A 27,654-nucleotide genomic window follows, 5' to 3' on the forward strand; every position below is an offset into this window, starting at 1 on the left:
CTGCTGCACTGCTGCAGGACCCAACATCTGCTGCCTGCAAGAAGGCACACACTGTTGCCCTTTCACCCATTAGTATGATGCCAGCTGCAATGACCTATTTATCAGTTGTGGCCTTATAAAGTACTCAAATATATACATAGATTTTTGTCCATTGTGAAGATGTAAATAATGATATAAAGCTGGTCAATAGTTTTAGTTTCGTAGCCCTAACCTAATACTAGCTCCATAGTGTAGTAGCAGTGTCTCCTGGAAGAGGAACAGCACTCTTCCTCTCTCTATTGCGCCCACTGGTCGAGCGGCCAGTAAGGCTTCAGAGAGCGACAGAGAGCAGCAGTGCGCTGTGGGAGAGAAAAGGTAAAAGACCTTGTGCTGCACCTAACTTTCTCTCTGAGTGATCATTTTGCATGTAAGTGTAGCTGAGATCACAGCACCCGTGTGCAGTAATAAAATCACGAGGCGTTGTGGCCTTACACGATAGTTCAAGACTGACTTGCGTGGTGTTCAGTTCTGTGACCTGGCCCTCGTACTCTCCCAATAAACTAATTAGGTTGACTGAAAAAGGAAATAAAAGCATGTCCACTCGAGCAACTTCACATTTCTTTCTTTCTTTTTAAAACGGATGTGGTACGTGAAAATGACTCAAGAATACGGATCCATTAGCTGAGATTTTTTTAAAAGCAACCCAACTACAGCAAAGCAGGGGTCTGACAGATAAACCTATAAAGAGAGAGAGGGAGAGAGATAAAAGCGTTTGGTCCAGTCCTGCCTTTTTGCTCCAGCAAATTTCGTAACAATGACTGAAGACACAACGTCCATTTCCATCACCGTCCGCGCTCTCCATCTCTCCCTTTCATTCTCATTCATTGTCATTGCTTTTTTCCTTTAAGTGCACTTTCGCCCACACCACTTGGAAATTGATTGAAACAAAATGTCACAATTATGCCCTGTAGCTCGCCGCTTCAATTATTCATCAATTAGGGGCTAGGCTCCTTTTTTTCTCTCCTCTGAGCTGATTTTTCATTCAGTTTGCTCGAGATGTATGGCTCCCCTGCTGTTAACCAGTCCAAAGTCATTAGTTTCTGGGTTTGCAATTAAACCTGATGCATTATGCATGAGGCTCCGACTCAGCAGACACACGCAGCAGCGGCCGCAGCAGCTAGCGAACGAGCTAGTAAGCTCTGGAGGCGTGGATGGGAAATTAATTTGCTAGAAATGAAGTTCTCTCTAGCCCTCCCTCCCTCTCTCTATCTTTCTCTTGTCTGGCAGGTTGGAACAGATGCCACTTTCTGTAGAAGCCGATAGAGATGGGGCAGCTATAGCTGTGCAGTTTGATCAGCGCTGATGGGAAAAGGATGTGCCAAGGTGGACACAGACAGAAAAATAAAATATTCCATTGCTAAATGTAAACGGGTCTTCGTATAGATTTTGCGCGGGTTAAACCCAGTGAAGGACTCCACAGAATTATCTCTTTACTGAGAAAAACAGGTGTGACAGGTATTCTCTCACAAAGGTTTTATGTTCAAGTATTTGTAAATAAAGTTTTTTTTTTTAAAAATTGTGTTGTTTTATCTGTTTTCAAGGATTTTACATCGTTGTAGCTGGCATAAAGCCTGCATTTTAGAGCCCCATTGAAACGAGGGTCCCATCAATGTTCATTTGCTGCCATCTAGTGGCTACAGAGTGAAATGTCAAATAAATTTAAAGGACAAAATCACTGAGGAATGAATCCATGTATGCTTCCAGACCTACACACATCACTTTGATATTCATTGAAACATTTTGTGCCTTCAGTTTAAGAGATGAAACAAAATGTATGAGATGAAAAAGAAGACTGTATCTTTAAATAAACTTGTATTTATCTTGTAGCAACACCAAAGTAGGCGTGTCCTTCTGTGTTAAAGCACCTGTATGAACAGAGAAGGGCACGCACTAGAATAGTGAGCATACTCCTCATTTTCATGTCCTGTAACACAAAGGCAACAGAGCTCATTTACCTACTTCAGTCATTATGTATGTAGCATTTTTCAGCCGTATTGCATACTAATGTATATCTGCTTTAGCAGGTGTCACAGAATTATGTTGTTGAAATTATGCAACTAGAATAGGGAAAAAAACAATGGATTCACCTTCTTTAGATTTACATAATGCACACAATGCAACCAGGTGGTGAGGAAGGGGCTGCAGCAGACCGCACAAGAACTGGCGGTATCCAGCAGACGTCTTTAGATTTGGATAGTGGGGAAGCATCACATGGATTAGAGAGAACCTGTTTCTGTCCTCCCGCAATACAAACCTAACAACCACTTCCTACTGGTACAAAAGGAAACAGTGATATGGAAACAAAGCCAGCATTAAAGGAGCAAAATATCTATTTTTTTTAAAAGACTGACATTTACCTTTAATATAAGTACTTCAGCATACTGCACCGAAGTCATGAGCTCACACTGCACAAACCTGTTCCCTTCACAGTGCAGTTCCGTTACGGCCAAGTTATTTCACAGTACAAAAGTAGAAGCAGAGATACAGCTTGACACAAATATCTTAAAAGCTACCTTATCAGTATAGGAACACTATTTTCAGTCAAAAATTAACTTCAGGGAAATTTAGATCGTGTGAGTGGCCAATCAAATTACTGATTTTCCTAAAACTCTTGATTGGCTGACTAAAACAAGAAAAGAAAAGAAAAGAAAAGAAAAGAAAAGAAAAGAAAAGAAAAGAAAAAACATGGAAAACTCAACAGGTAACTGGTGTGGGATTTTATGAGAACCCTCCTCTGGTAGGCTGGTCAAGTAGTTTCTGGCTGCAAAAACAGCTTTGTCAGCTCTTTGCACTGGTACAGCTGCCGAGGAAGCCAGGACAGCTTGTTGAAGTTTAGGTTTATCTCAGACAAGCGAGTGAGATGACCAAGCTTTGCAGGAACTTCCTCCAGCTTATTGTCCAGCACGCTGAGGTGTTCAAGCATAGTCAGACTTGAATTTGAGAGGAGGGGGGGTTTACATGCAGCATTTTCACAATGTGTGCACACGTGTATCAGAATTAAACTGTCATTAAATGATTTGTTGACTTCAGAACCTATAATTGCAGATATAGGGAGTCATAACGCACCTTTTAATCCCTGGCGGAAGTCTGTGAATCTGGTTGTGGTTCAGATTGAGGACAAGGTTCTTGAAGCCACCTGTAAAACATGAATATTGCACAGACACACACACACACACACACACACACACACACAGATGACTGGAGCTTTGTATTAATCATACAAAACCAGTAAGAGCCTACCTATCACATCAGGTGGCACTACAGTAATTTGGTTTCTGAACAGGTACCGCTTTTTCAAGGACTCCAGATGGCCCAGAACAGCGGGAAACTCCTTCAAGGCATTATTTCCTAAATTCAGCTCAGCCAGCTTTCGGGCGTTGCAGGAGGAAAAGTATTTAATCACAAATCTGCGTGATGTGTAAAACATTTCAAGTGGCACCTTGCCAATTTTCCAGCAAATAGATAAGCTGCGAGCAAACAAACGAAGCGAGAAGACTCACTTGATGTAAGGAGAGCAGCTCAGTGGGAAGGCCTGTGATGGAGTTGTTGTTTAACAGGAGGACTGACAGGTTTGTGAGTCTGGAAACGCACTTGGGAACTTCCTTTATGTGCGTCGAGCTTAAATTTAAAGAGGCTGCTCCGGCATATAAAACCCTTATCACCCACTTTCTAGCCGCCGATTCCCTTTTAGCCATTTCTTTACGCCTATCGTAACGTTCTGTGGAGTTACCGTGGCAACAGCACGCTCTTTGACAAGTCAAAGATCTGATCCGGAGCAGCTGCGACCTCTGGTGGACACAGCTGGATATTAAACTGTTAAATATGGGTGGATTGATTATAATGGCCAGTTTTACCATGACAGTGAGGGTTTTTCATTTTTAATGCATGGTATATAAATTGTGGTGCCTATGAGGAATACAAGGATGCTCATTAGAAACATTCAGAATAAAGCTGTGACACACACACACACTCATGGTATTGTATGCATTTATGTAACTTGGTATCATTTACACGTTTAACAGCTCATTTCAGCCAAACAACACTGAAAACAACCACTCGTTGTCCACATTTGGTTGGTAGTCACACATGATAAGCAGCTCCTGAATCCTCAACTGCATGAGTGGAACTGTATTTTTTTTCTTTAAAAAAAAAAAAAGATTCAGCGATGCCTCTGAAAATGAGCTAAAAGGTAACCCTGTAATCATTAGGATTAGCCAGGGGTGACCCATGTAAAATCTTTTCACACATTCTGTTCAATTGTGTTTTTTTATTATCATTATCATGATTAACACAATGTTATCGTTTATACATTAGAAGTTATGTATTCATTTAGGTTTCACTCTCCGTATCTGACTTCAACACAGACATTTAACCGATGTGAAAACAGAAGCATTCTCTGTTGAGCTCAGCAATGTCTCGCTTGACCAGGGGTCTCCCTTCAAATATGTCATATTTTAGGGTGCTTTGTGTTAGAAGTTTGAACACTCTCTGCATTACGCCAACAGCCTTATGTTAACTCTCTCTCAGCTGTCCTCAGCATTGACTGGGTCCTTTAGCTGTTCCACAGAATTGTAGTGCTCTCCTAGACCATAAGCATGCCGCATATAGCTACAAGCAAAGAGACAGAGAAAAGGTTATTGTATAGGAGGAAAAAATAACGCAGTATATCAGTTTCCTAGCTTTGACATGCAGTTACACGAAAATCCAAACAGTCAGATTGGATTTAGACTGGCAGTAGTGAAAAATGTGTTTGTAAATTTGTGATTGCAAATTTAAAATGTTTAAATGTTTACTACAACTACATTCATTTGCACATTTTTACTGACAGTGTTGTACTCTGAGCAAAAAACATATTTGGAAACATTCTTACACAAGTGTGATGGGTTCGCCGTCATATTCCTCCCCAATTTTTATGGTAGGAGAGTCCGCCTGGATCACCTCGATCGGCAAATGAAGAACTTGCGTCAAAGCTCGAAGCTGCAAAATTTGAAAAATTAAAAAAAATCCATTATTAAAATGAATTGAAAAGTACAACAAAACACTTCACTGTGTATAGTACAGTATATGACAGTTAAGGAGGAACTCACTTCCAGTTGTCCACCCCAAGCTGATGTGTGCTCCACATCACTGCAGTATTTCTCAAACTCATCTGGAAGCAAAAGACAAACATGTCAATTGAATATTAACAAATATAGCAGTGAAAGTTTTACTTTCATTACCAAAAACACAGATGGTCTCACCTGTTGTGTACATGTCACCTGTGCTTGGGTTGGTGAGGAAAGGCAGGAAGTCGTCAGGATGGCCTCTCATGTGCTCGGCAGTGCGGGATCGCAGTTCCTTCACACTTGTGGGTAATTGGAGCTAAAACAGAACAGAATGCAGTAGAAAATGTGTTCTGTGTGTCTAAACTTGACAGTTTCTCATTGAGTCATTTTCTGTATGACAAGCTGTACAGACTCCAAACACGGAAGGTGTCAAAGATTGTCAGCAATGCTCAATTTCTTATGTAATTCCTGACTCAGTATATAAACTACAGCTACAGTTATTATTCAATTCAATTTTGTTTATACAGCACCAAATCACAACAACAGTCGCCTCAAGACAATTGATATTGTAAGGTGGACCCTACAATAACGCATACAGAGAAGAACCCAACAATCATATGACTCCCTATGAACAAGCACTTTGGCGACAGTGGGAAGGAAAAATTCCATTTTAACAGGAAGAAACCTCCAGGCTTTAGAGGGCCAGGGCTCAGGAAGGGCGACCATCTGCCATGACCAGTTGGGTGAGAGAAGGACGACAGGACAAAAGACATGCTGCGGAAGATGCCTCTATAACAACATGTACCTTTGATCGCCGTGTCAGCTGATCTTCAATAGCACGGTACATGCAGTGGCCATCAGAGGAGATCTCCTTGATCTGAAGCTTTTGCTGGGCGAGTTTTTGGACCAGCTTTAAACCCTCCTGATGTCTCACACCCTGCAGGTTCTGCACCTCAGCCTCTGCTATCCTGATCGCCCTCTCCTTCTCCTGTGCAGCCTTTTTGTCCTATACGAAATCATTTAAAGGTCAAAAGCAGGTAAATACGGGTGATTTATTAGACTCCAACTTATATCTAGCAGGCAGGACTGATCATCAGAGACCTCTCTAAAGCAGAGACATCATGAATGTGAACTGTGGTAAACAAGGACGATTGACTATGAGTTCTAAGTGTTCTTCTTCAGGAAAACCTAAAATGTAAATGCATAAAGGTTCGACAACACACAAGTCTTTAAAGTTGCACCTCACCCTTCTCTTCTGGGCTTTGGTTACTCGCGGCTGTTTCGCCTCCTCTTGTTCTCCATCTTCCACCTTTACAGTCTCCACTCCATTTATGACCTCTTCCACCTTCTAATATTGAGTAAAGAGAGAAATGGTTATGTCGTAAACTAGGGTTGGGTTTTGATAATCGATTTATCGATTAAAATCGATTCTGGCTTGGATAACGTGATATCGATTCATTAAAATCCTGAATCAATTTTTTTATATTAATTTTTTTTTCCAGAAACGCCAGAATCTCAGGTTAAACCTCACAAAATTTCAACAACCACCAAACATTTAAAACAGTAAATGAGAGCAGGAACATGGATTCTGCACAAAGACGTAAAAACAAAGCGCGGACCCGCAGATCAGAATCAGTGAGATGTCGCCTTTCTCACCCGACGGCACGGACATGGTCGGGGCTGAAAGCCGACAGCTCGCTGATTCCGATGTTTCGGCGGGTCCACGCTTTGTGTTTACGCCCTTTTTGGGCTGATTCTAAAGCTGTTAGTTTTATCTCTCTCCAAACAATATTGACCGAACCAGCAGCAAAAGAAGATCCAAACTAAGCTCCACATAAACATCGTCATGAATTCCCTCTGACTTTTGCTGTTTTGCTTCCACCACGATAAAAATCACACTTCATGCACAGCTCTCTCTCTCTCTTGCTTTCTCTGTATACTTCAAGAACAGTTTCCCATCTAAAAATCTGTTTTCTGCATTATTCGCTTGCTTGTTACGCACAAGTCTACCGTTGTTTACAGCGCTGTTGGCCGCTGTTTTTTTTCCTTTTACTTACTTCCGAAAAGAAAGCCTCATTTCTGCTGTTCAACAGACTTCTGAACAAATGTAAACTTTTTTAAATTGTGCAAAATGCAAAACGTTTAGCCGTGTCTCTAATAAAACCGCTGTCATATGTTGATTAATGGTTTTCTTTCGTTTTTGATGTACTGCAGAATATTTTTATAAAATCCCAGGCCAGCAAAACCACCTTCATGTTTTTCTGTGTTTTATCTTCAGCTACTTTGACACAAAGGCATCTGCTGTGATGTTTACACCTTTGATAAAGTCTTGCGTGTGTCAGCTTCCTTTATATAGATACAAAAATATTTAAAAAATATGTAAATGTACTGATCTGAATTATAATATTTCTAACTGTCTGAGGCAAAACTTCCCAGATTTAAATCGAATTGAATCGAATCGTGGATCGAATCAATATCGTCACTGACCTAGAAATCAGTGACGATACCCAGCCCTATTGTAAACTGCAGCTGATACAGCACAAAGACTAGAATCATTTACATACTGAATGTATACTGAACACATACAAAAACCTTTTAACAGCTGTGTTCTTTCCCTTTCCATCTTACACTTGTTACCCCATTATGAAAGAGTGCTTCTACATTAATTACTAATCAAACTCTACCCGATTTGTCGACCATGTAAACATAATAAGTCACCTTTGTGTCAGCTGTTGCTTTGAGCTGCCTGAATTCCTCCTCATGTTTCTGACTCAGGTCAGCCTCAAGTTTGGAGATCTCCTCTGTCAGCTGTTTCCTCCTCTTCTTGTCATTTTTGGGGACTGCATTTTTCATGCCCTGGACTTTAGCTGAAAATGACACAAAGCAGACCATCAAACAAAACAGTACAACACAACAATACAGATGATGCTGCATACTGGTTAGAAAAGTTATACATGCACAAAACTGCCAACATAGTGAAGGATACACTGTCATAGATAGCACTAATGCACCTAAAAAAAAAGATTAAAATGTTTCTGCACCTGTCTACACCAACTGCACAAACAGCTGATTTTACATTATCAGACATTATTAATTATTTTGCAACATGTGGCATGTGAAAGAAATGTTTTGATATCAGTGGTCAGCTAAAGCAGCAACTCATTTTACATCATGAGCTACATACAGCCAACTTTCATAGTAAGTGAGCCAGACCAGTGAAACACCTTCTTTCAGCCAGTGTAAAGCAGTTAAACCACAAATTGAATCCTTGAGACATCTAAAAATAAGACAAAGAAGTGCAATTTCAAAAAATATCTCAGTTTTTCTACATGATAAAGAAATACTGCAGTAGCAAATGAAATAAATCTTTCAAAATGACTCTTTGGGTTTAAACTGTAGGAAACAAAGGTGTAAAATTACAGAAGCATTTCTGGTGGCTAACTTGCAAGACTTTTCCTTTAAAACAGAAAGCTTTGTTAATTGACAAAATTCTATTTTTATTTCTTTTCTGTTGTTTAATTACTTATCTATTACCTAATTACTTGGATGTAGTATGAAATGCCATGGTGAAGATCTTTTTCATTCGGAAAAACTATAAAGCTTATTAAAATACAAATCACATTTTCCAAAGCCGGTGGGGCCGGATTGGTGTGTTTGTCAGACCGAATCCGGCCCTCGTGCCTTATGTTGGACACCCCCTGGGCTAAAGTCATCAAATCCTTAAACGTTTCTCCCAACAGTGATCTGTGTATTAGAGGTTTATTACTCTAAAAGCAAAACAAACCACGCGATAAGGCTGGCAGTTGCCTCACAATAGTAACCACAGAAACGTCTGCGGTGACCATTATTTATTTACTTGATGGTCACTTAATAGCGGCTAAAGTAAGACTAAACACTCCGACACATAAACAACACACGGGCACGCTAACCAGCTACCAGCAAAGGCTGAGATGTTAGCCCACCAAACAAAAGAGCACTGTTAAAAGTAGCTACCCTGCAGATCCTTCTTCTCCTTGCGGTGCTGCTTTGCAAGGAGCTCCTCTGGTGTCTCCACCTCCTCCATGACTGGATGCTGCTGTTAAGGTCAACCACTAACAGTGCTTACGAGGTACATGAACCTGACTACCATATGTGTTATTAATGACTTGTTATAAAATGTAGCTCATCATTAGCACAAGATAAAAGCACACAAATACAGTGAACGATAAATAAAACGTGCTGATATGGCCTTATCCGGAAGAGAGGGTGGGGCTTCTTCTTCTTCGCCAAAGATAAACTCCGAGATTGTCTCTATACCGCCACCTCTCGGTATGTTGTGTACTACATTTCCAGGCTGTCTCGGGACTACGTTCTTTATTTTAATACATTTTATTAAATATATTTTAAATAAATATATTTTCTAGACACGTCGTGTTCATTTAATCTCATCTTCATCTAAGAATGGACAGGAAAAAGTGTTTCCTCTTTCTTCGTATCTTGTTTTTAGATCTTTACCACTGGTTTGCAACCTGGGGAATAACAATAACCCTCTGAGACAGAAAGAAAACAAATATTTTGAATATGAGGGTTTGTGGTTATACTGAACAAGGTATGTGGACCTACCGGGAGGGAGGAGAAGAGGAAGACCTGAAAGGACATTTGTGGATGCAGTGAAGGAGTGAATACAGAGGGCCTTTGTGACAGAGGAGGATGCTAGAAGTAGGGTGAAATGGAGGCAGATGATCTACTAAAGGGAGCAGATGAAAGAAGAAGAAACGCCAAGAAGATCCAGTGGGTTTAAAATAGATTGCATGCTTCTTTTCAAAAGGGTATAACAATACTTGTCTGTAAATATTAATTTCAAATTAAAGGGGAAAAAATGTATGTGACTATTTAAATGCCTTTGTCCTCGTGACAAGGTCATCTTTAACCCATAGAAAAAGGTATCTATATTGTACCGAGTCTGTCTATCTAAATATCAGCTGTGTCTGATTTCCTTTTGTTAAATTATCCAGTATGATCCAATACGCATGAAAATATTATTTGTAATTTTTATTATTATTAATGTCTGATTTTATTTGTATCTCATTAAAAACAGATATCGAGAGCTGATCATAATATACAGTCAATCAAATTTTGCCTGTTAGCGGGCGTGTCGTGTGACGTGGCACGGGGAGCGGAAGAGCTTGTTTGTGTTTTGGTTCTAAGGGGAAGTTGCGAGAAGAAAGAAAGGAGGAGACGTGACAGGATTGTTGAAATTGTTTTCTCGGTCCCCCCCTCCCCTGACACCAGCTCATCACAGTGTCCCGGGTTCTGTGTGCGAACTGCAGCGGTGCTATTTAAAGTTGTACATCGCCTGGCTCTCGGGTAACGTACTTGTCACGAATCTACGAGTTGTGGTTTGCAGCTGGCTCGGTGACATGACGCCGCCGTTTGTTTAGTTGTCATCGGTGACTTCGTTAGCTAGCTATGTCGCTAGCTAGGTGCAGCTAATGTCGATGGTGTTTGGTGGCATGGGGGATGCAGAAATGCGGGCCTTTGTCCTGTCGAGTCCGCTTGTTCTCTTGTATACCAATAGCAAAAAGCTTATAATGTCTTGTATAGCAGGTAGCATGGCAGGCTTACAGTGACTTTGCTAATAGGTGGACTGGGTTCAGTGGGTGTAATGCTAACAGTGACAGCAAGCTAACGTTAGTGTTTGTTAATTGAGGGGCTCAGCTATTCCCCTTGAATCAACATTAGCTAAACAGCACCGGCAATCAGGGTTTCAATTCGAAAGAAAAAAACAATGGCGTTAGTTTTATGCAGATAGCTGTCGTGTTGTTTTTATGTCCTTACAGCAGTCGGGAGACTAATGACACCAGACAGCTAGGAATGCTAAGCTTTGCTAACAGCATAAACGCTAACAAGCTAGAGAACAAAAACACTTTGGGGAAAATGGCGGCCCCCTCTAACATCAAAACAGACCGATAGCCACTGCTAACATAGAGCGAGTGTGTTTATAGTCAACTAAGTATCGAGGGTTCAAGCCAAATATGCACGTCGTAGTCATGTAATGCGCAGCGTTTGTTGACAAATCGTGTCATGAGTGTGGGTAAATACAGTCACTGTTCTCATTCCAGTTCCTGGAGCTTGTTTGTTTTCTTGCTGCGCGTCTTCAAGACTTCGTCTCAAGGATAAGTCGATTGAGATAAGGTTGAAATGTTTTGGCATGACCTCGCCGGTCAATTTATTGACTCGTTTCCCCAAAGCTCTTTATTTGAAATAGACCCAGAAATCTGGTGGCTGTTATCTTTACCTTAATAAACTCTGTTATATGAATGCCTTCAGCCTTTAGTGTTGCGACACAAGTAAGAACGGTTTGCCACAGATGTGGGCTAGTGACGCACAGGTTTATAGTGTGTGTGAAAAAAGTAAATGCTATTTATAGAGCTCATTTTGAAATGACTGGAGTTGACCATAAGTGCAGTACAGGCACACTCATTTTGTAATCCACGTCTCAAGAACCCAATTACAAACATGGAGCTTACATAAACAGGGAACATAATAAAATATAATATTTAAGAAAAGAAATCAGAAAACAGCTGCATTCTACCAATGCTAAACAGTCAAGTAAAACAGTAGTACAAAACATTTACAGTGTGTTTGACCAAACACTGACGGACCTGAGGCTAAACTAAAAGCAGCTAAAACAGGTATGTCATTAGAGCTGATCTAAAATCATCAGTTGTTGAACCAGTCCCCATGCGCTTAGGGGCAATAACCACAAAGTCCCAGTCGACTGTAGTTTTTAGGCAAGAAGGGGACACTGAAAGAAGAAGTTAGGGTGATGATGACAGTGATTTGGAGGCAAAAATATGGAGATAAAAAGTGAATCGCACATTTGTAATGGCAGACATTTTTTTTTATTTGCTCTGTTGCATTTGCATTTAAGCAGTCCTGGCACAGTTACTTTATAGACTGACTTGCCTATTTTTGCAATTTTGTTCAGAGTACATTCATAGCTGTATCCTCTTAGTTATCTTGCAGATTATAAGCACATGTTAACTCTTAACTTATATAATTAAGTAGCACTTTTCTTCTTGGAGCAGTCACAGCTACTACTACTCGTTCATCCCATCACACATAAATGCATACAAGTGCTTTTTTTTCTTTACCATAGCGCCTTTTCTATCATTTGCATGCACTCTAGCTCACAATGCATGGATTGCAGGCGACTCAGGGTTCAGTGCTTTCCCCAAGGATACTTCAGCATGCAGTCTAGAGTAGCCGGGGAATCTATCCATCAACCTTTCAAGCCACAGCCACAGACACTCAAATGTGTCGTATGCTATTACGTACTGCTACCTTACAGTATACTATAATTCAGTACAACATCTTCATAAACTGCCATTGAGGCTACAGCCACCACAGATTAATGCCTCTCCTCAACAGAGTGTGACTTGTGTGGTTAACAAAGGTTGCTTTGTGCTTTATTGCACTGCACCATATATGTGAGTTTGATGCGAGGCGAAAGGCCAGTTTTTGGTCAGGCACAAGATTCCACTAAATTCACCCTGTGAGGCCAGACATAAGCCGTGATTATCTCCTTACAACAGCCGTCTGTGTTTTTTAGAAATTCTGAGCTGTTCATTCCCAAATAAGTTAGTAAGCACTACATGCACGCATGGTATGCATGCATGCAATGGTTCTCGCAGTTGTACCACACTTGTGTAATGTGGGTGGGTCTTTCCCCGGCTCTCTTTCGAGTTTGCCATGAATCACTGTTGTAGTTCATGACAAGGCTTCCTTTTCCTGGTGTTACTGTAAGTTACATTCATGAAGAAGTGTCTGAAATTTCTGCATCCCCTGTCAAAAATTGCACATGCATTCAGAACAGGCCTTTGTGTGTTTGAAATGCTCGCATGTTATTTTTACTGACTTGAAATGTTCACAGAATAATTCAGTTATTAGCGTTATAAAATTGCATTTACAGCCATAATTTGCAGATAAAAAAGATAGCTAATTGATACAGGCTATCATTTTCAATGCACTGTATATGAATTATATTTGAATTTATTGATCACATAAATTTCTTCATGTTGCCTAAACTGCAGTGTGAAAACCACCTGTTTCTTTGAAACACTCTGTGTGTGAAAACCTTCTTAATTCACAACAAATTGAAGTGATACCAGTGGGTGCATGCTTGACTTTGATGTGTGCAAGTATGAGTAAGAGATGTATCATTTTTTGTATGTAGTCTGCTCTGAGGAACTTTCATTGACCTTTATGTCCCAGTCAAAATGTCAAAAGATTGCCTAATTTAGTTACTTTTTTCTAGTAGCCTATTCATTAGTCGGATTCTAGTTTTCATAAGATTTGTAATTTTATAATGATTTTCAGAGGAAGCTGATCTTATATTTATAAATTTGTTGCATGATTTGAATATATGAGTAATGCTCATTTGTCTTAAATGTCAGACTGTAATCTATACAAAAATAACTGTTCCGTTCCTGTTATGACTTGTTAAACTGCATTTGAAGGGAAAAGAAATTACAAATCTCTTAGAGTTTAATATCTGTTTTTACTCTGTGAACATGTTTGTTCTCGTGCTTCCTGCAGCAGAAGTCCCGACAGTGAGGTTCGGCACACAGGACACCTGGGATCTGACTAGGTCATGGCCAATCGAGGAGGAGCTACGAGACCCAATGGACCAAATGCAGGGAATAAGATCTGTCAGTTTAAGCTGGTGCTGTTGGGTGAATCGGCTGTGGGGAAGTCCAGCTTAGTGCTTCGCTTTGTCAAGGGCCAGTTCCATGAATTCCAGGAAAGCACAATAGGAGGTAAGGTCATGTCATCAAATCAGGATGTTTCTGACAACCTGGCAGTTCTGTTTTTTTTTTTTTTTGTTGTTGTTTGTTTTGTTAGTTTGTTTTCCTGAGAAGTCCCCATTCAGAATACTGATGCTTTTGTGTTGACACATTTATCAGCTGTTTATATGACCTCGTAAAGATATAGTTTTGGTGTCGTTAATGATCACGCAAAAATGACTCGTCTCTTCCTATCTCCACAGCGGCCTTCCTAACCCAAACAGTGTGTCTTGATGATACAACAGTGAAATTTGAAATCTGGGACACTGCAGGCCAGGAGCGTTACCACAGTTTGGCACCAATGTATTACAGAGGAGCACAAGCTGCCATTGTGGTCTACGACATCACAAACGAGGCACGTTCATCCTCGACTAAGACCCAGGCCTTCCAGAGCACTTGTAGAGCAAGTTAAAACATGAAAGTAGCATTAGATGTTGACAAGTGGTACCGTGTCTTCATTTTTATTTCAGGAGTCCTTTGCACGGGCCAAGAACTGGGTGAAGGAGCTACAACGACAAGCTAGCCCTAATATAGTCATCGCTCTGTCAGGAAACAAAGCTGACCTGGCTAACAAAAGAGCTGTGGACTTCCAGGTCAGTCTAGACAAACCTTAGACTGTGTCTTAGGCTTTCATGATTTTACAATTATTATTATTATTTTTTAATCAAATTTTTCTGTGACCTTTATGTGTGGAGTTTGCATGTTCTCCCTGTGTCTGCGTGGTTTATCTCCGTGTACTCCAGCTTCCTCCCACAGTCCGAGCACATGTAGTTAGTACAGTTATTTAATTGGTGATTCTAAATCTCTCATAGGTGTGACTATGGTGTGAATGGCTGTCTGTACCTCTCTGTTAGCCCTGCGACAGGTTGGCAACCCGTCTCCAATCCCACCGCAAAACTGAGTTGGATGAGGGGAGGAAAATAGGTGGATGGGTGATCACGTTCCTAGCAGACGCTGTATTCTAGAGCCATGACTTCCGTTTTTAATTATCCCCTAATTGTGTTTCTCTTATGCCTGAAGAAATGCGTGTTGGAGGATGTATTAAAAATTCGTTTGTTTACACTGTGTCAACAGGACGCCCAATCATACGCAGATGACAACAGCTTACTTTTCATGGAGACATCGGCCAAGACGTCTATGAATGTGAATGAGATATTTATGGCCATTGGTGGGTAACTTTTAGGACTCAATTTGTAGATATTTGTTTTTCTGCATATTTCTATTATTCGGAGTTAGAACTGTTCCCTCATAGCAAGAAGGTGATGGCTTGAAGCCCAGTTTAGGGCTCCTTCTGTGTGGAGTTTGCATGTTCTCTGCTACCCTGGGCTTTCTACTGTAGCTCCAGTTTTCTTCTGCTGAAAAGTACACAAGGTTTACAAAGCTGCTGTTAGGCTTGGACAATCACAAATTCCTAAGAGGTTTCAGTTCCTGCTTAAAATGCAAGTTAAAAATTAACTGGAGGACAAGGTCAAACTAGCATGATTGATGTGTTTGTTAATGATTTTTTTTTTATCATTTGTAGCTTCTCTTTTCTGAAAATCGTTGTATTATTTATTTGTTTGTTTGTTTGTTTGTTTGTTTTGATTTCTTCCAGCAAAGAGATTGCCAAAAAATGAGCCTCAGACTGCAGGAGCAAACACTGGGCGCAGCCGGGGAGTGGACCTGACAGAAGCTGCCCAGCCAGCCAAGGCTCCATGCTGCAGTAACTAACATGAAGAACACCCTCCTCCCTACCAACCTGTATGGCAGTAACTAATGTGGTCAATGCCCCAAATGCCACTGCAGTTACTAATGCAATGTGTCACCTACTCTCTGAAACAAGAAAATATGCCCTGCACTCGCCACCCCACTCGTCCACTTTTAACAAATTCATTGCCATCACACTGATCTTTCTTTGCGGTTCTGCCTCTTTTCCTCCATTATGGTTCTGCTGCTACCCGGGGAAGCCTCCTAACCACTTTGTCTTACTTTCTGCCATCGAGCTTGTTACATCTATCGTATTATTGATAGATCAGTGATCGCAGGTATTAGAAACATTAGAGCACCCTTCCTTGCGTTGTCATCATCTTTACACCGTGTAGACATGAGTTTCATCTGGAGGAAGTGATCACTTCTCTTTTCTGGGATAGCTTAAGTCTTTAATGTTGCATTTCTAATACCAGTCTTCTGTTTTTGTTCAATTTTTTTATAACTTTGTTGATTATTGTTTACTGTAATTTTGTCAAACTTGTGGATGCACATGCTAGCATATTTAGGCGGCCTAAAAGTTAAAGAGTTACACATTCAATCTGCAGTAGAGCAGAAAAAGTTGGTTGGAGGAGTGTGTTCTTGTTAATCTCAGAAAGAGGAAAGGTGGAGGGGGCAGAGAGAAATTGTAGATTCTGTCTCTCTTGTTGTTTCTAGGGCCCTTTATCTCGTAGCTGGGAGGGGGGGGAGAATAGTTGGTCCTTATAACCCCACTCCCTCCATTAAACCCAACGTAGCACTAGTGCATAGCTTCTCACACCACCTTGTCTCCATTCTGGGCCCGTGCCTGCTCCTAGCTGTCCTTCGTGGCATTGTGCAATGTTTCACAGTATTTACTCTGTGAGTTGTCTGCAAGGACCAGTGCTGCGCAGCAAATCCCCTTGTGTCTATAAACACAGCGCAGAGGCCTCTACGGTACACGTCAGTGTCACCAACTGCCCACTTCATGATGTGTCCGTCCATAAACCTTGTGTAGACCACCCTTTTGTTGTCATACTGCGGTCTCTTGGGTTTCTGTTTTTCAACGATTTATTCTTGTGCGGTTACTTTTTCCATTGTGTCAATGTTGCTCGACTGCTGGGTTTGCACTGGGGGTAAATCGAAGGTGATAGCAGTGAGTGGGGAGTTGCAATATGTAAAGTTGCTTCTTAATTAATATCGGAATCATAAATGTTTGACATCTTCTCTTGATTAGAAAGTGCTTTAGACACGGCGGTGTGTCATTCTGTACAAAGCCCGGCCCGGGTTTGCTGTCTGGTGACAGATTACATCCTTCGACTTATTCACACGCATTTATCCGTGTGTTTTGTTGTTTTTGGCTTTTTTTTTTTTAACACACATTTCCACAATTAAACACACACACGCCACTGACTTGTCGTCTCCCTCCCCACCTTCCCCTATTCCCTGTAAGACCTAAACATCACTGTACATGAACATACACACAGTCTGTTACACATCATCCACACCTTTGTCAAGCACACACTCTGTCCCACCGACACACAACCCCCCTAATTGTTACACACACATGCACACACACATACAGAGTACTTTTAGTAAATAACTCTTTTTACAGGTCTGTCTTACTCATGCCTTGCACTAATGATGTTCATGAATATATCTTGTCATGATTTCAGCCAGTGTGATATATAAATATATATATATATATATAAATATATAAATATAAATATATAAATAATATACTGTAAATAAGGTGTTGCAGTGTAGTCTACCTTTTTCAATTTACCAGTGACAGGACTAATGCTTGCTAGGGAGTTGTCTAGATAATCATAAAAAAGTGTACAGTTAGCAGGAAGGGGAAAAAAAACAGCTACAATCTGGGTTTGGAGTTTTGTTGCTGTTCCTTTTTTTCTTTGTCTTTTTTTTTTTTTTTTTACACATATAAATGGTTAAATTATAATCAGTGGTGGTCTTTATAAATGTATCTAGTGTTTATTAACAACAACAAAAAAATGAAATTGCATTTATTTAGTCATCTGTCTTGTATATTTCTGTCATAAAAAATATATCCAAACATGTTTTGTTTTTTTGTTTTTTAAGATTATCTCTTTACTTTACACTTCTCCATTTTTTTCTTGTCTATGCCTTGTCCAGAACTATTCCTCCTCCTCCTCCTCCCTGTAAGTAGACGTGAGCTTTCAGAGGCACAGGTTGTAAAACTCCAGAGGAGTCGGACACCACGCTGCACAGTTTTTGAGCTTTCCTCTGTCTGTCCTACTACATCTCGCTAACATTGTGACGATAATTGTAGGAACAGTAAAACAACTATCAGCTGGCACAATGGCGGTTTATGAATAGATGATTTAACACATAATAAGGATGCAAATTGTAATTTTTTTTAATTTTTTTTGTTTTGCAGTGAACACTTATTTGCAGCCAGAAACATTTAAATGCAAGCATTTTACAGTACTGTTATGTAATGACCAAATAAATACTGAAATAAATTTGATCATTTATTATTGTAATCAGGCGGTGTGCATGCATGTGCGTGCCTTTATTTCCTCTGGGCCTCAATAGCTTTTTTTATTTTATTTTTTTTACTTTTTGTCTACTACTCTATATATCTGTTTGTTTTGTCCTCTGGAGGTTATGACCCACACTTTTACTTCCCTCATACTCATCATGAAACTGATGAAAGCTTCTAATCATCATCAATCCTGAACTTTAACCTTTTTTTATTGTTGTTGTTTGGGTGAGCATACTTAAGACATTTCCACATGTTCACTGATATGATGTGAAAATATTTTTAAGGGTCTATAAATATATTTCTAAATGGTGTTGCTATTAATTTCAGTAATTTTTCAGTATAGTCTTGGAAGTCACCTGTGCCTGACTGAAAGTATGGATCCGCTTTTTTTTCCCGCTCCCATCACGTTTGACCTTGAAATTTTGCTATAAATGGTTGCATTTTGTGACCTCTCCTCTTTGAATTGTTGTGGAGTTGGCCTATCCCATGAAGGTCCCCTAGCGGAGGAAAATGGGCCTACAGCGAGAAATTGAAAATAAGGATGAGCGCCATGTCTGATCCTCCGTTTGTGGAATAGAGCGGACGGCGCAGCGAATATTCCCCGGGCTGGCGGTCCCTTCGGGTTTCGGTGGGAATCATGGCCGACAGCGCTGGGATTCAGCAAGGTTCGCCGGCCATCGGAGCCGCGGGCCTGGTTCCGGCCGCTCCTGGAGCCGGAGGCACGGAGGGCTCAGGCGCCGCTAGAGGATCCGCACGTATCGCCGTGAAGAAGGCACAACTACGCTCCTCGCCTCGGCCCAAGAAACTGGAAAAACTCGGAGTGTATTCATCCTGCAAAGTATGCCACATCTGCAAAAGCAGGGCTTTAAAGCGGGGTAGTTTTCGGGGCTCATACTTAAAGTGTGCTGCATTTCCTGGGCTTGGTTGCAATAGTTTTCAAAATGCAAGCACAGCAAAGGAAGCCATTGCCGCACTTGAGTTTCTTGTGTTTTTTCTTTTGCATGCATGAACCAGTTACTAAAGAGGTAATACTAAAAAAATAAAATCCTGACACATTAAGTGTTTTGGAGGGGCTTTTTTTACATCTGGACTTTTCAGCAGGGGCCTTGCAGCTGCAGCCTGTTACAGTGTTACTGCTTCTGTCAAGGTGGGGGGTTGGTGAACGTAAACATTGGCTTGACGCTGGTTTTGGGAGTAGCTGGCTGTGTGCACAAGGTCTGGATACGCGTGTGTGTTTGTGTGCGTGTGTGTGGTCGTGCACGAGACCGTCATAGCAGGGGGGGTAAACAGAGAGGAGTTTATTGGGCTTATGCAGCGTATGATCCGCAGAGAGGGACGGGGTCTTTGTTTTGACAGGGTGACAGCTGCTGGCGGGGGCGGAGTTTGTTGTTGTTTCAGGGCGCATGCTCAGAACAGCACCTTCAGCTGATCATGTCCCCGCCCCCTGTTACTGTAGAAAGTCGGGCATAACATCTCTCGTTTAACCTGAGAGAGCCTGGAAAAGCTTTTAAGATATTTATGTAATAAAAAAGCAAAACTTAACAAGTTGAATGGTTTTCCTTAATTGTTCTATGTAATCTGCCCCCATTTATTGCTCATTTGCTGCTTTTAATATCGTCTTTGTGCCTGCTTGTACTCATTTAACCTCTATTTATCGCAGGCTGAAGGAGCCTGTAAGTGTAATGGCTGGAAAAGTCAGAACCCCCCTCCTACACCTCCTCAAACAGAGCAGCAGTCCAACGCAGTCAACCTCCAGGAGCCCTGTCGGAGCTGCTCTCACACTTTGGGTAAGTCGGCATGCCCACCAGAGAAGCTGCATCAGAAAATAATACCAAGAAGGGTAAGCTAGATGAATTTCATTGGCTTATTTCTTCTTTCCAGGTGATCATGTGACCCATCTAGAAAATGTTTCAGAGGAGGAAATGAACAGGCTTCTTGGTATTGTTCTGGATGTGGAGTATCTGTACACGTGCATTCACAAAGAGGAGGATGCTGACACTAAACAAGTCTACTTTTCCCTCTTCAAAGTAATTTTATTGCTTTACACTCGATTTGAAGCAAGGTAGAGTTTTCAGATCTCGCTCGCTTTAAACAAACGCCATCTTTTTCCATTGTCAGCTGCTGAGGAAGTCCATCCTACAGATGGGTAAACCAATGTTAGAAGCACAGGAGAGTCCGCCGTTTGAAAAGCCCAGCATCGAGCAGGTAGAGAAATAAGTCTCCACTGCACAGACTCTTTCATCCTCTGATCTTTATCTTACTTTTGATGTATTTGTTCTTTCTTTTACTCCACGTTTCTGAAATAGGGGGTGAACAATTTTGTCCAGTACAAATTCAGCCACCTGCCATCTAAAGAACGCCAAACCATTATGGAGCTGGCTAAGATGTTTCTCAACCAGATCAACTACTGGCAGTTGGAAACGCCCTCTCAAAGACGCCAAAGGGTGCCCAATGACGACGCAGCTGGATACAAAGTCAACTACACTAGGTAGCAGAGTAGACAGATATCTTGTGCCTGCCTTTCCTGCACCAGTACAGTTACAAGCTGTAAGATAATTATGGGATATGCTTGTTCCAGATGGCTCTGCTACTGCAATGTTCCTCAGTTCTGTGACAGCCTGCCCCGCTACGAGACCACTCAGATCTTTGGGCGGACGCTTTTGCGTTCTGTCTTCACTGTGATGAGGAAACAGCTGCTGGAGCAGGCCAGACAGGAGAAGGACAAGCTCCCTCCTGAGAAACGCACACTCATTCTTACACACTTTCCCAAGTAAGAGATACAGAAGGCTCACATTCAGTTAGCCACACAGGCCTTCAAGTAGCTACACTCTGGGATGTGCTTCACATCCTCAGTATGAAACCAGACCGTAGCCACTTATGTAAAGTTGACTGCTTGTTTTAATATAGTTAAGTAGTTGTTGTGATTTCTCTGCTCAGGTTCTTGTCAATGCTGGAGGAGGAGGTTTACAGTCATAACTCTCCAATCTGGAGCCAAGACTTCTTGGCAGGGGCAGCGGGAGGGCAGATTCCTATCCACACAGGTGACACGCCCTCCCACACACCCTCGCCGAAACGCCTCTCAAGATGACACTTGTTTTTTTTATGAAAAGGTTAAAGCCTATGACTGAATAAATTCAATTTCCTCTGTGGTTTTTTTTTTTTTTTTTTGTGTAGTTATAAGTGCTGCTTCAGTGGCCAGGCCGCTGTACTACAGCACCAGTCCCGTGTCAGTGGACCCGTCCACCTGCGGCAGTGTCAGTCCTGCCAGGAAGGCAGCTTCTGTACTGGAGCCAAACCCAGGTATTGCTGACAAGCCTGTTATTACTCACGAGGTTTCAGTTAAGCCAACTTATTGCGTAACAGTACAACAACAAAAAGTGTGGACCTGAGTAAAGTCAGCCTTGTTTTACACATTTAAAAGTGGAACGGTTTCTACTTTACAGCGAAATGACTCAAGTCAGCCGTCCTTTAAGATCGTTTCTAGTTTTGGAGATTTTTATGCTTTTAGTGTAACCCTGTTTTAAATGCTGCCTCTAAGATCTGTCATCACATGAAGGTGAAGTAAACCCCAGAGCTGCTTCTAACAAACAAAGTACATATAGGTTTAAAATGAAGACTGAAGATAGTAGACTTCAGATGTCCGTCACTTGTTTACCAACCATACCAACAGTACCACATCACCCCAACAGAGCACTTTGCTCTCAGACTGCAGATTAACTTGTGGGTCCTAGGATATTTAAAAGTAGAATGGGAGGCAGAGGCTTCAGCTTTCAAACATCTCATTCTGTAGAACCAGTTTCCAGGATTTCTGTCTCCACCTGCTTTCTTCTTTTTCCCTCTAACGCCAGTAACAACAGATGGCTGCCTCTCCCACAGCCTGGTTCTGTTGGAGCTTTCTTCCTGCTAAAAGGGAGTTTTTCTATCCCACTGTTGCCAAGTGCTTGCTCAGAGGGGGTCGTCTGATTGTTGGGGTTTTTTCTCTAATATTGTTTTTACCTTACAACATAAAGCCCCTTGAGTAATGAGAGCTTTCCTCTGTGTACACTCCCCAGCTGGAGAAAAGCGTAAACCTTCTGAGCCCCTTTCCCATGAGGAAAACAAGAGACCCAGGGTGGTTGGTGACATCCCCATGGACCTCATCAATGAAGTCATGGCGACTATCGCTGATCCTGCTGCCATTCCAGAGGTAACCCATTATTGTTTAGTCACAGCATGGAGCCCAATTAGTTGGAAGTGAATTTAATCTTCATATGATAAGTATGATAAGTAGTAATTTGGGCTAAAATTCTATCATTTCTATAATTATAGCCCACTTATAAGCTGTTTGTCAGAAACTGTATCCGAGTGCTTGTGAGGCCTGATGATTTCCACTTCCTCTTCTTGTATAACGCTCCCTGTTATGTTATCTTTGCCATGTCGAAAACTTAATCGCGAGCTTCATATGAAATCTGAGCCAATCACTGCGGCGCGGTGTCATCTATGAGTGGGATAAGATAACGGCCCTTTTTACACTGTTGCTGTATGTGACAAAAAGTAAAAGTGAGAAGACACACCAGCGCATATCACTCCAGCTTCTGATACACAGCTGTTTTCTTAATAATAATAATAATGGATTGGATTTATATAGCGCTTTTCAAGGCACCCAAAGCGCTTTACAATACCACTATTCATTCACTCTCACATTCACACACTGGTGGAGGCAGCTACAGGTGTAGCCACAGCTGTCCTGGGGCAGACTGACAGAAGCGAGGCTGCCATATCGCGCCATCGGCCCCTCTGGCCAACACCAGTAGGTAAGTAGGGTAAAGTGTCTTGCCCAAGGACACAACGACCAGGACAGAGAGCCCAGGGATCGAACCGGCGACCTTCCGGTTACAGATGCGATTCCCAACCCCCTGAGCCACGGTCGCCCTTGAAACCTTTCTGTCAGTCAAGACGTCTCACATCTGTAAATCAAGTGAAGATAAACGGAAATGGCCCGTGCTCTCTTCTTCAGTTGTTTTGGGGTTACTCCTAGTTTATTTTGAAACTGGCATCACCTGCGATGCTTTTCAATCTGACTCAAGTCTTGGATTTTTAAGAGAAATAAGAAGGCACTGCAGATTTGCAAAGGGCAGTTATGTAATCTTCACAGATACCATCCAGACCCACAGCCTCTATCAGATTTTCCAGGCTGACACTTTATAACAAGAGTAAAAAGAATTAAAGTCATTAGATAATTGTAAATCTTCTCATCCTTCCAGCCTAATCATTTTCCTGTCAGTGTCAGATCTCATGGTAATTGGTCTTAATCTCCTTCCAAGCTGCCATAATGTGTCTGTATAGCACTTCATTTATTTTTTTTAGTCGTAGGTTAATTGTCCCTGCACAAAATGTTCAAGTCCTCTGCACATCACAGCAAATTTTGGACCATGATTTATTTGATACCTTCCTGTCTGTGCAGACTAGCCTGCTATCAGCTCACTCTGCACGTGACGAAGCCGCCCGCCTGGAGGAGCGCAGGGGCGTGATTGAATTCCACGTCATTGGGAACTCCCTAAACCAGAAGCCCAACAAGAGGATCTTGATGTGGCTCGTCGGCCTTCAGAACGTGTTCTCCCATCAGCTTCCCCGCATGCCCAAGGAGTACATCACGCGGCTGGTGTTCGATCCGTGAGTGTAACTCTGCCTCATCGTCCCACCTTAAGTTCAGAGGGTTATAGAGAAGCAGATTCCCTCTGTAAAATTCATCTTTTTTTCTGGTAGGAAACACAAAACGCTGTCCCTGATCAAGGACGGGAGAGTGATCGGAGGGATCTGTTTCCGGATGTTTCCATCGCAAGGCTTCACAGAGATTGTCTTCTGTGCCGTCACCTCCAATGAGCAGGTCAAGGTGAGAGCGTGCCCAGCTTTATTTCTCAGCTTGGTGGGTATTCAGTGATATCTGGATGGCCGGCTCTAACCCTTTCCTGGTCTGACTGTGTGGTTGCAGGGTTATGGAACACATTTGATGAACCACCTGAAAGAATATCACATAAAGCATGAAATCCTCAATTTTCTCACTTACGCTGATGAATACGCCATTGGGTACTTTAAGAAACAGGTAACATTAATAACGGCCATTAGTAACAATAATATAATAAATAGAGGCAGTGCGTGGCAGCTCCAGGATAAATTATTACTTCCTCCTTATCAGGGTTTCTCAAAAGACATAAAGGTTCCCAAGTCCAAGTATGTGGGCTACATCAAGGATTATGAAGGAGCCACACTCATGGGCTGTGAGCTCAACCCCAGCATCCCCTACACAGAGTTCTCTGTCATCATCAAGAAGCAGAAAGAGGTGTGTGGGTGACTTTTAAATGAACTCTTTAATATTTTATTGATCTAAATGCTTCTTTCTGTCCCCTCAACTAAGATTTTTTTTCTCATTTGTTGCCTTCAGATAATCAAGAAGCTGATTGAGAGGAAACAGGCTCAGATCAGAAAAGTCTATCCAGGGCTGTCCTGTTTTAAGGATGGAGTCCGGCAGATTCCCATTGAGAGCATTCCTGGCATACGTATGTTATTCTTTTTCAGTGTTGGGTAACCTTGGCTTTTAAAAGTAGCTTGATACATTACAAGATTATTGGCATTAAAAAGTAATGATTGCCATTACAGCATTAATGCTGAGGAAAGTAGGCCACTTACCACATACATCCTGTGCAATTAAGCTGTCCAACTTATTGGTTATATTATCTACTGGGTTTTTATGGGCTTTATCGTACATCTACCTCTATAATCACCATCAACCTTGTTAATTTCCTCGGAGTGACAGGTTAGGCAGAACTAAAAGCTAATTAATCAAATACTTTTCGGATTTAAAGGCTGTTCTCTATGAAATCTGGATGGGTGGTTATTTTCCGTATGTATGGCTACCAGCCAAGGACTAGAGCAGGTTGCACGTGAATGCAAGAATTATGATGAATTTTTTGAATTTGTTTTGTGGCAACAAGACAAGCAGTAATTGCAATGTCACACAAGAAAAACAGTGGTTGGAGACTGCAGGGCAACCAAAATTATTGCACTCAGCTCGCTATGTGCCTGCCTTTGAAGTGGTTGCTTTGAAGAAGGGAACCAGATTGTAAACCACTTCCAGTCAGCTAACATCTCTATAGAAACATTGGTGTGTCAGGACAGTGAGAAATCAGCAATAAGACTGAGTCAGCATCATGTCTGCTATTGCAAAGACTGACTGCAAGTTGTTTAGAGTCTATCTTTTTTCCAATTAAATGGGAATTTGTTGCAGACTTTTGCCAGGTTTAGAGTGCAACACGCTCAACCTCTGCGTAACTAATTGGTCATCCAACTACTTCCAAAAAAAATTCTGCACAATCATTCGCCAGCCAGCATTTTTTTGTGGTTACACGGAAGTTGCTGACCTATTCTTCCTCTAGTGACTAGAGAATGACTCCATTCTGGTGTATGAGTGTAATATTAGTTTATTTATATCAACAGGTGAAACTGGCTGGAAGCCTGTGGGCAAAGGGTAAGATGCTCCACTAATGATTTGGCTAATGTATTCACATTATATATTTGATCATTTTTGTCAACAGTGATACAGTCAGACATTGTCTCTGGCCTTCATTTATGACAAAAATTTGCAGGCAATAATAACACGCATGCACATCTGGAAATAGCACTTCGCTAGCCTCAGTTTTATATCGTTTTTTCTACCATTTTTCACTCTTCAGGAAAGAACTGAAAGACCCCGATCAACTGTATAGCACTCTGAAAACTATCCTCCAACATGTGAAGGTGAGGGATAGACACGTATAATGTGGTCTACATCTGACACACACATACACAGACAAACAGTTTTCTTAAAGGACTGCTTTATGTGTTTTAGAGTCACCAGAATGCCTGGCCTTTTATGGAGCCTGTGAAAAAAACAGAAGCACCTGGGTACTACCAAGTCATACGCTTCCCCATGGGTACGTGTGTTAACAAGCACAGTTGTCTTAAAGGGGAGGAGATGAGTTACAGTTTGTGTATTACTAATTGTCTGCACTAGTCATTGCATAGTTGTACATTGTTTTGCGGTACGACAGCAGATCATTTCTAATTAAAGTCCACATCTTTTACTGTTGTTATTCAGCTGGCATTAAAGCATGAACTAAGTGGGGTTTATTTGTTAAATGCTATACTCATCCAACCACTGAAAGGTATCATAATTGAAATTTCACATTTTTACAGACCTCAAGACAATGAGCGAGCGTCTAAAGAGCCGGTACTACACGACACGGAAGCTTTTTATGGCCGACATGCAGCGAATTTTCACAAACTGTCGTGAATACAACCCTCCAGAGAGCGAGTACTACAAGTGTGCGAACCTACTGGAGAAGTTCTTCTACACTAAGATCAAAGAGGCGGGCCTAATTGAGAAGTAAACCAGAGGAAGAGATTTGTCTTCACCTGCACAAGGATGAGGGTGTCCTGGGACAATGAACTATTGTTTTAGACAATGCAAAAGACAAGCAAAGCAAAGGACACGACTACTGATTCTGGAGTAGATAGGTTTCAGAAACATATCTTAATGTAAAAGGTGCAAACGGGTCTTGGATGAACACTTTTGTAATGTTTGATGCTTGCTGGCCTAGACCATAAATCAGTAGCTTAGAATACCCTGAAAGATGGGTCACAAGGGGAAGGCCTCATTTAAGAACTGTAAGACTGTTTCCGTTTCCAGACAAAAGCATTGTAGTTTTTGTATTTGACCATGTGTCTCAGAGGCCCATGGAAAGAAAAGAAGAGCAGTAGTAAAACATTAAGCAGAGCAGGTGTTGTTTGTGTGCTGAAAGCACTGTATCATGACAGCTGATCAGAGATTAACCACCCATCTTACTTAATCTTTGTTTTCATACTGCCTTTTCTGTGTCTGCCTCCTCCTCTCAGTTGACTCAGGTAGAGATGTCATGAGGAATTGCCGCATGCGCGGTAGATTAGTGTTACCTGTGAGAAAAGGGACTGAGAGTCCAAGTTTTCCTGTCTGTAAAACTCTACTCTTGTGAGCACGCATGACGTTAATGAAGTCAAAGTTTGTCTGTGAAGAGTTCATCCTGCCAAAAGAGGAATACATACTTTAAATTTGTACAGATTTTAATGCACTTATACCCCACTGTACATTTTAAATGTGTATATAACATATATTTTCTTTCCCAGAACTGAAAAAGGACAACAAAAAAAACCCAATCTTTTGCTTTTATCGTGTCACGTAGGGCAATTTGACTATCAAAATGCACTTTTATTTTTCCAAGTATTAGTTAACATGAATGAGAGCATCTCCTTTCCTTTAGAATTTGTTTTACATAGAAATTACACTGTTGACTAAGGACTAATTTAATTATCTAGAGTATATTCTTATTTATGTGCTGTAATTTAGAAGAATGATACTTAAGGCAAGTTCTTAATTTATTATTTCTTATTTTTGTCCAGCAGATGGAGATTGATAACTTTATACTTTGGAGATAAACGAAAAGATTGTGCAATACTATGT

At 41.3% G+C, this 27,654-nt stretch overlaps 4 protein-coding genes across 7 annotated transcripts; 2 read left to right on the forward strand and 2 right to left on the reverse strand.

Moving 5' to 3' along the window:
* Positions 1-1,855: 1,855 nt before the first annotated feature.
* Positions 1,856-3,734, reverse strand: lrrc69 (leucine rich repeat containing 69). Its single transcript, XM_085346142.1, is given in 9 exon segments — positions 1,856-1,963; positions 2,127-2,216; positions 2,218-2,307; positions 2,397-2,494; positions 2,729-2,807; positions 2,810-2,969; positions 3,106-3,175; positions 3,280-3,406; positions 3,540-3,734. Coding segments are annotated over 9 exon segments (1,017 nt in total).
* A 284-nt stretch (positions 3,735-4,018) lies between these two features.
* Positions 4,019-9,307, reverse strand: otud6b (OTU deubiquitinase 6B). Its single transcript, XM_085346362.1, has 8 exons — positions 9,078-9,307; positions 7,803-7,951; positions 6,331-6,432; positions 5,890-6,090; positions 5,280-5,400; positions 5,127-5,188; positions 4,910-5,016; positions 4,019-4,647 (listed from the first exon to the last, which is right to left on the reverse strand). Exons 1-8 carry the CDS (start codon positions 9,145-9,147, stop codon positions 4,563-4,565), a joined length of 897 nt encoding a protein of 298 aa, XP_085202488.1. The 5' UTR covers positions 9,148-9,307; the 3' UTR covers positions 4,019-4,562.
* Positions 9,308-10,274: 967 nt separating this feature from the next.
* On the forward strand, positions 10,275-17,470 carry LOC146609778 (ras-related protein Rab-5A). 4 transcript variants are annotated; one of them, XM_085345914.1, is made up of 6 exons: positions 10,275-10,430; positions 13,665-13,885; positions 14,116-14,267; positions 14,383-14,505; positions 14,987-15,080; positions 15,507-17,470. In XM_085345914.1, the coding sequence occupies exons 2-6, from the start codon at positions 13,720-13,722 to the stop codon at positions 15,620-15,622; spliced, it is 651 nt and encodes a 216-aa protein (XP_085202040.1). In that variant the 5' UTR covers positions 10,275-10,430; positions 13,665-13,719; the 3' UTR covers positions 15,623-17,470. The 4 variants fall into 4 exon arrangements, with proteins under 4 accessions (XP_085202040.1, XP_085202041.1, XP_085202042.1 ...); XM_085345915.1 differs by having other exon boundaries at positions 13,668-13,885; XM_085345916.1 differs by lacking the exon at positions 10,275-10,430 and adding an exon at positions 10,446-11,758.
* Positions 17,471-18,682: 1,212 nt separating this feature from the next.
* On the forward strand, positions 18,683-27,484 carry kat2b (K(lysine) acetyltransferase 2B). The gene is made up of 18 exons (XM_085345904.1): positions 18,683-18,981; positions 19,804-19,930; positions 20,025-20,170; positions 20,262-20,348; positions 20,450-20,631; positions 20,722-20,913; positions 21,081-21,184; positions 21,318-21,443; positions 22,196-22,329; positions 23,587-23,795; positions 23,889-24,015; positions 24,115-24,225; positions 24,319-24,462; positions 24,565-24,679; positions 25,617-25,647; positions 25,853-25,916; positions 26,008-26,092; positions 26,355-27,484. The coding sequence occupies exons 1-18, from the start codon at positions 18,781-18,783 to the stop codon at positions 26,546-26,548; spliced, it is 2,379 nt and encodes a 792-aa protein (XP_085202030.1). The 5' UTR covers positions 18,683-18,780; the 3' UTR covers positions 26,549-27,484.
* The last annotated feature ends 170 nt before the right edge of the window (positions 27,485-27,654 follow it).

This window comes from Diplotaxodon limnothrissa, linkage group LG22 (assembly GCF_057381915.1).
Source record: "Diplotaxodon limnothrissa isolate DT_005_m linkage group LG22, D_limnothrissa_male_GT1.1, whole genome shotgun sequence".
NCBI lineage: Eukaryota > Metazoa > Chordata > Actinopteri > Cichliformes > Cichlidae > Diplotaxodon > Diplotaxodon limnothrissa.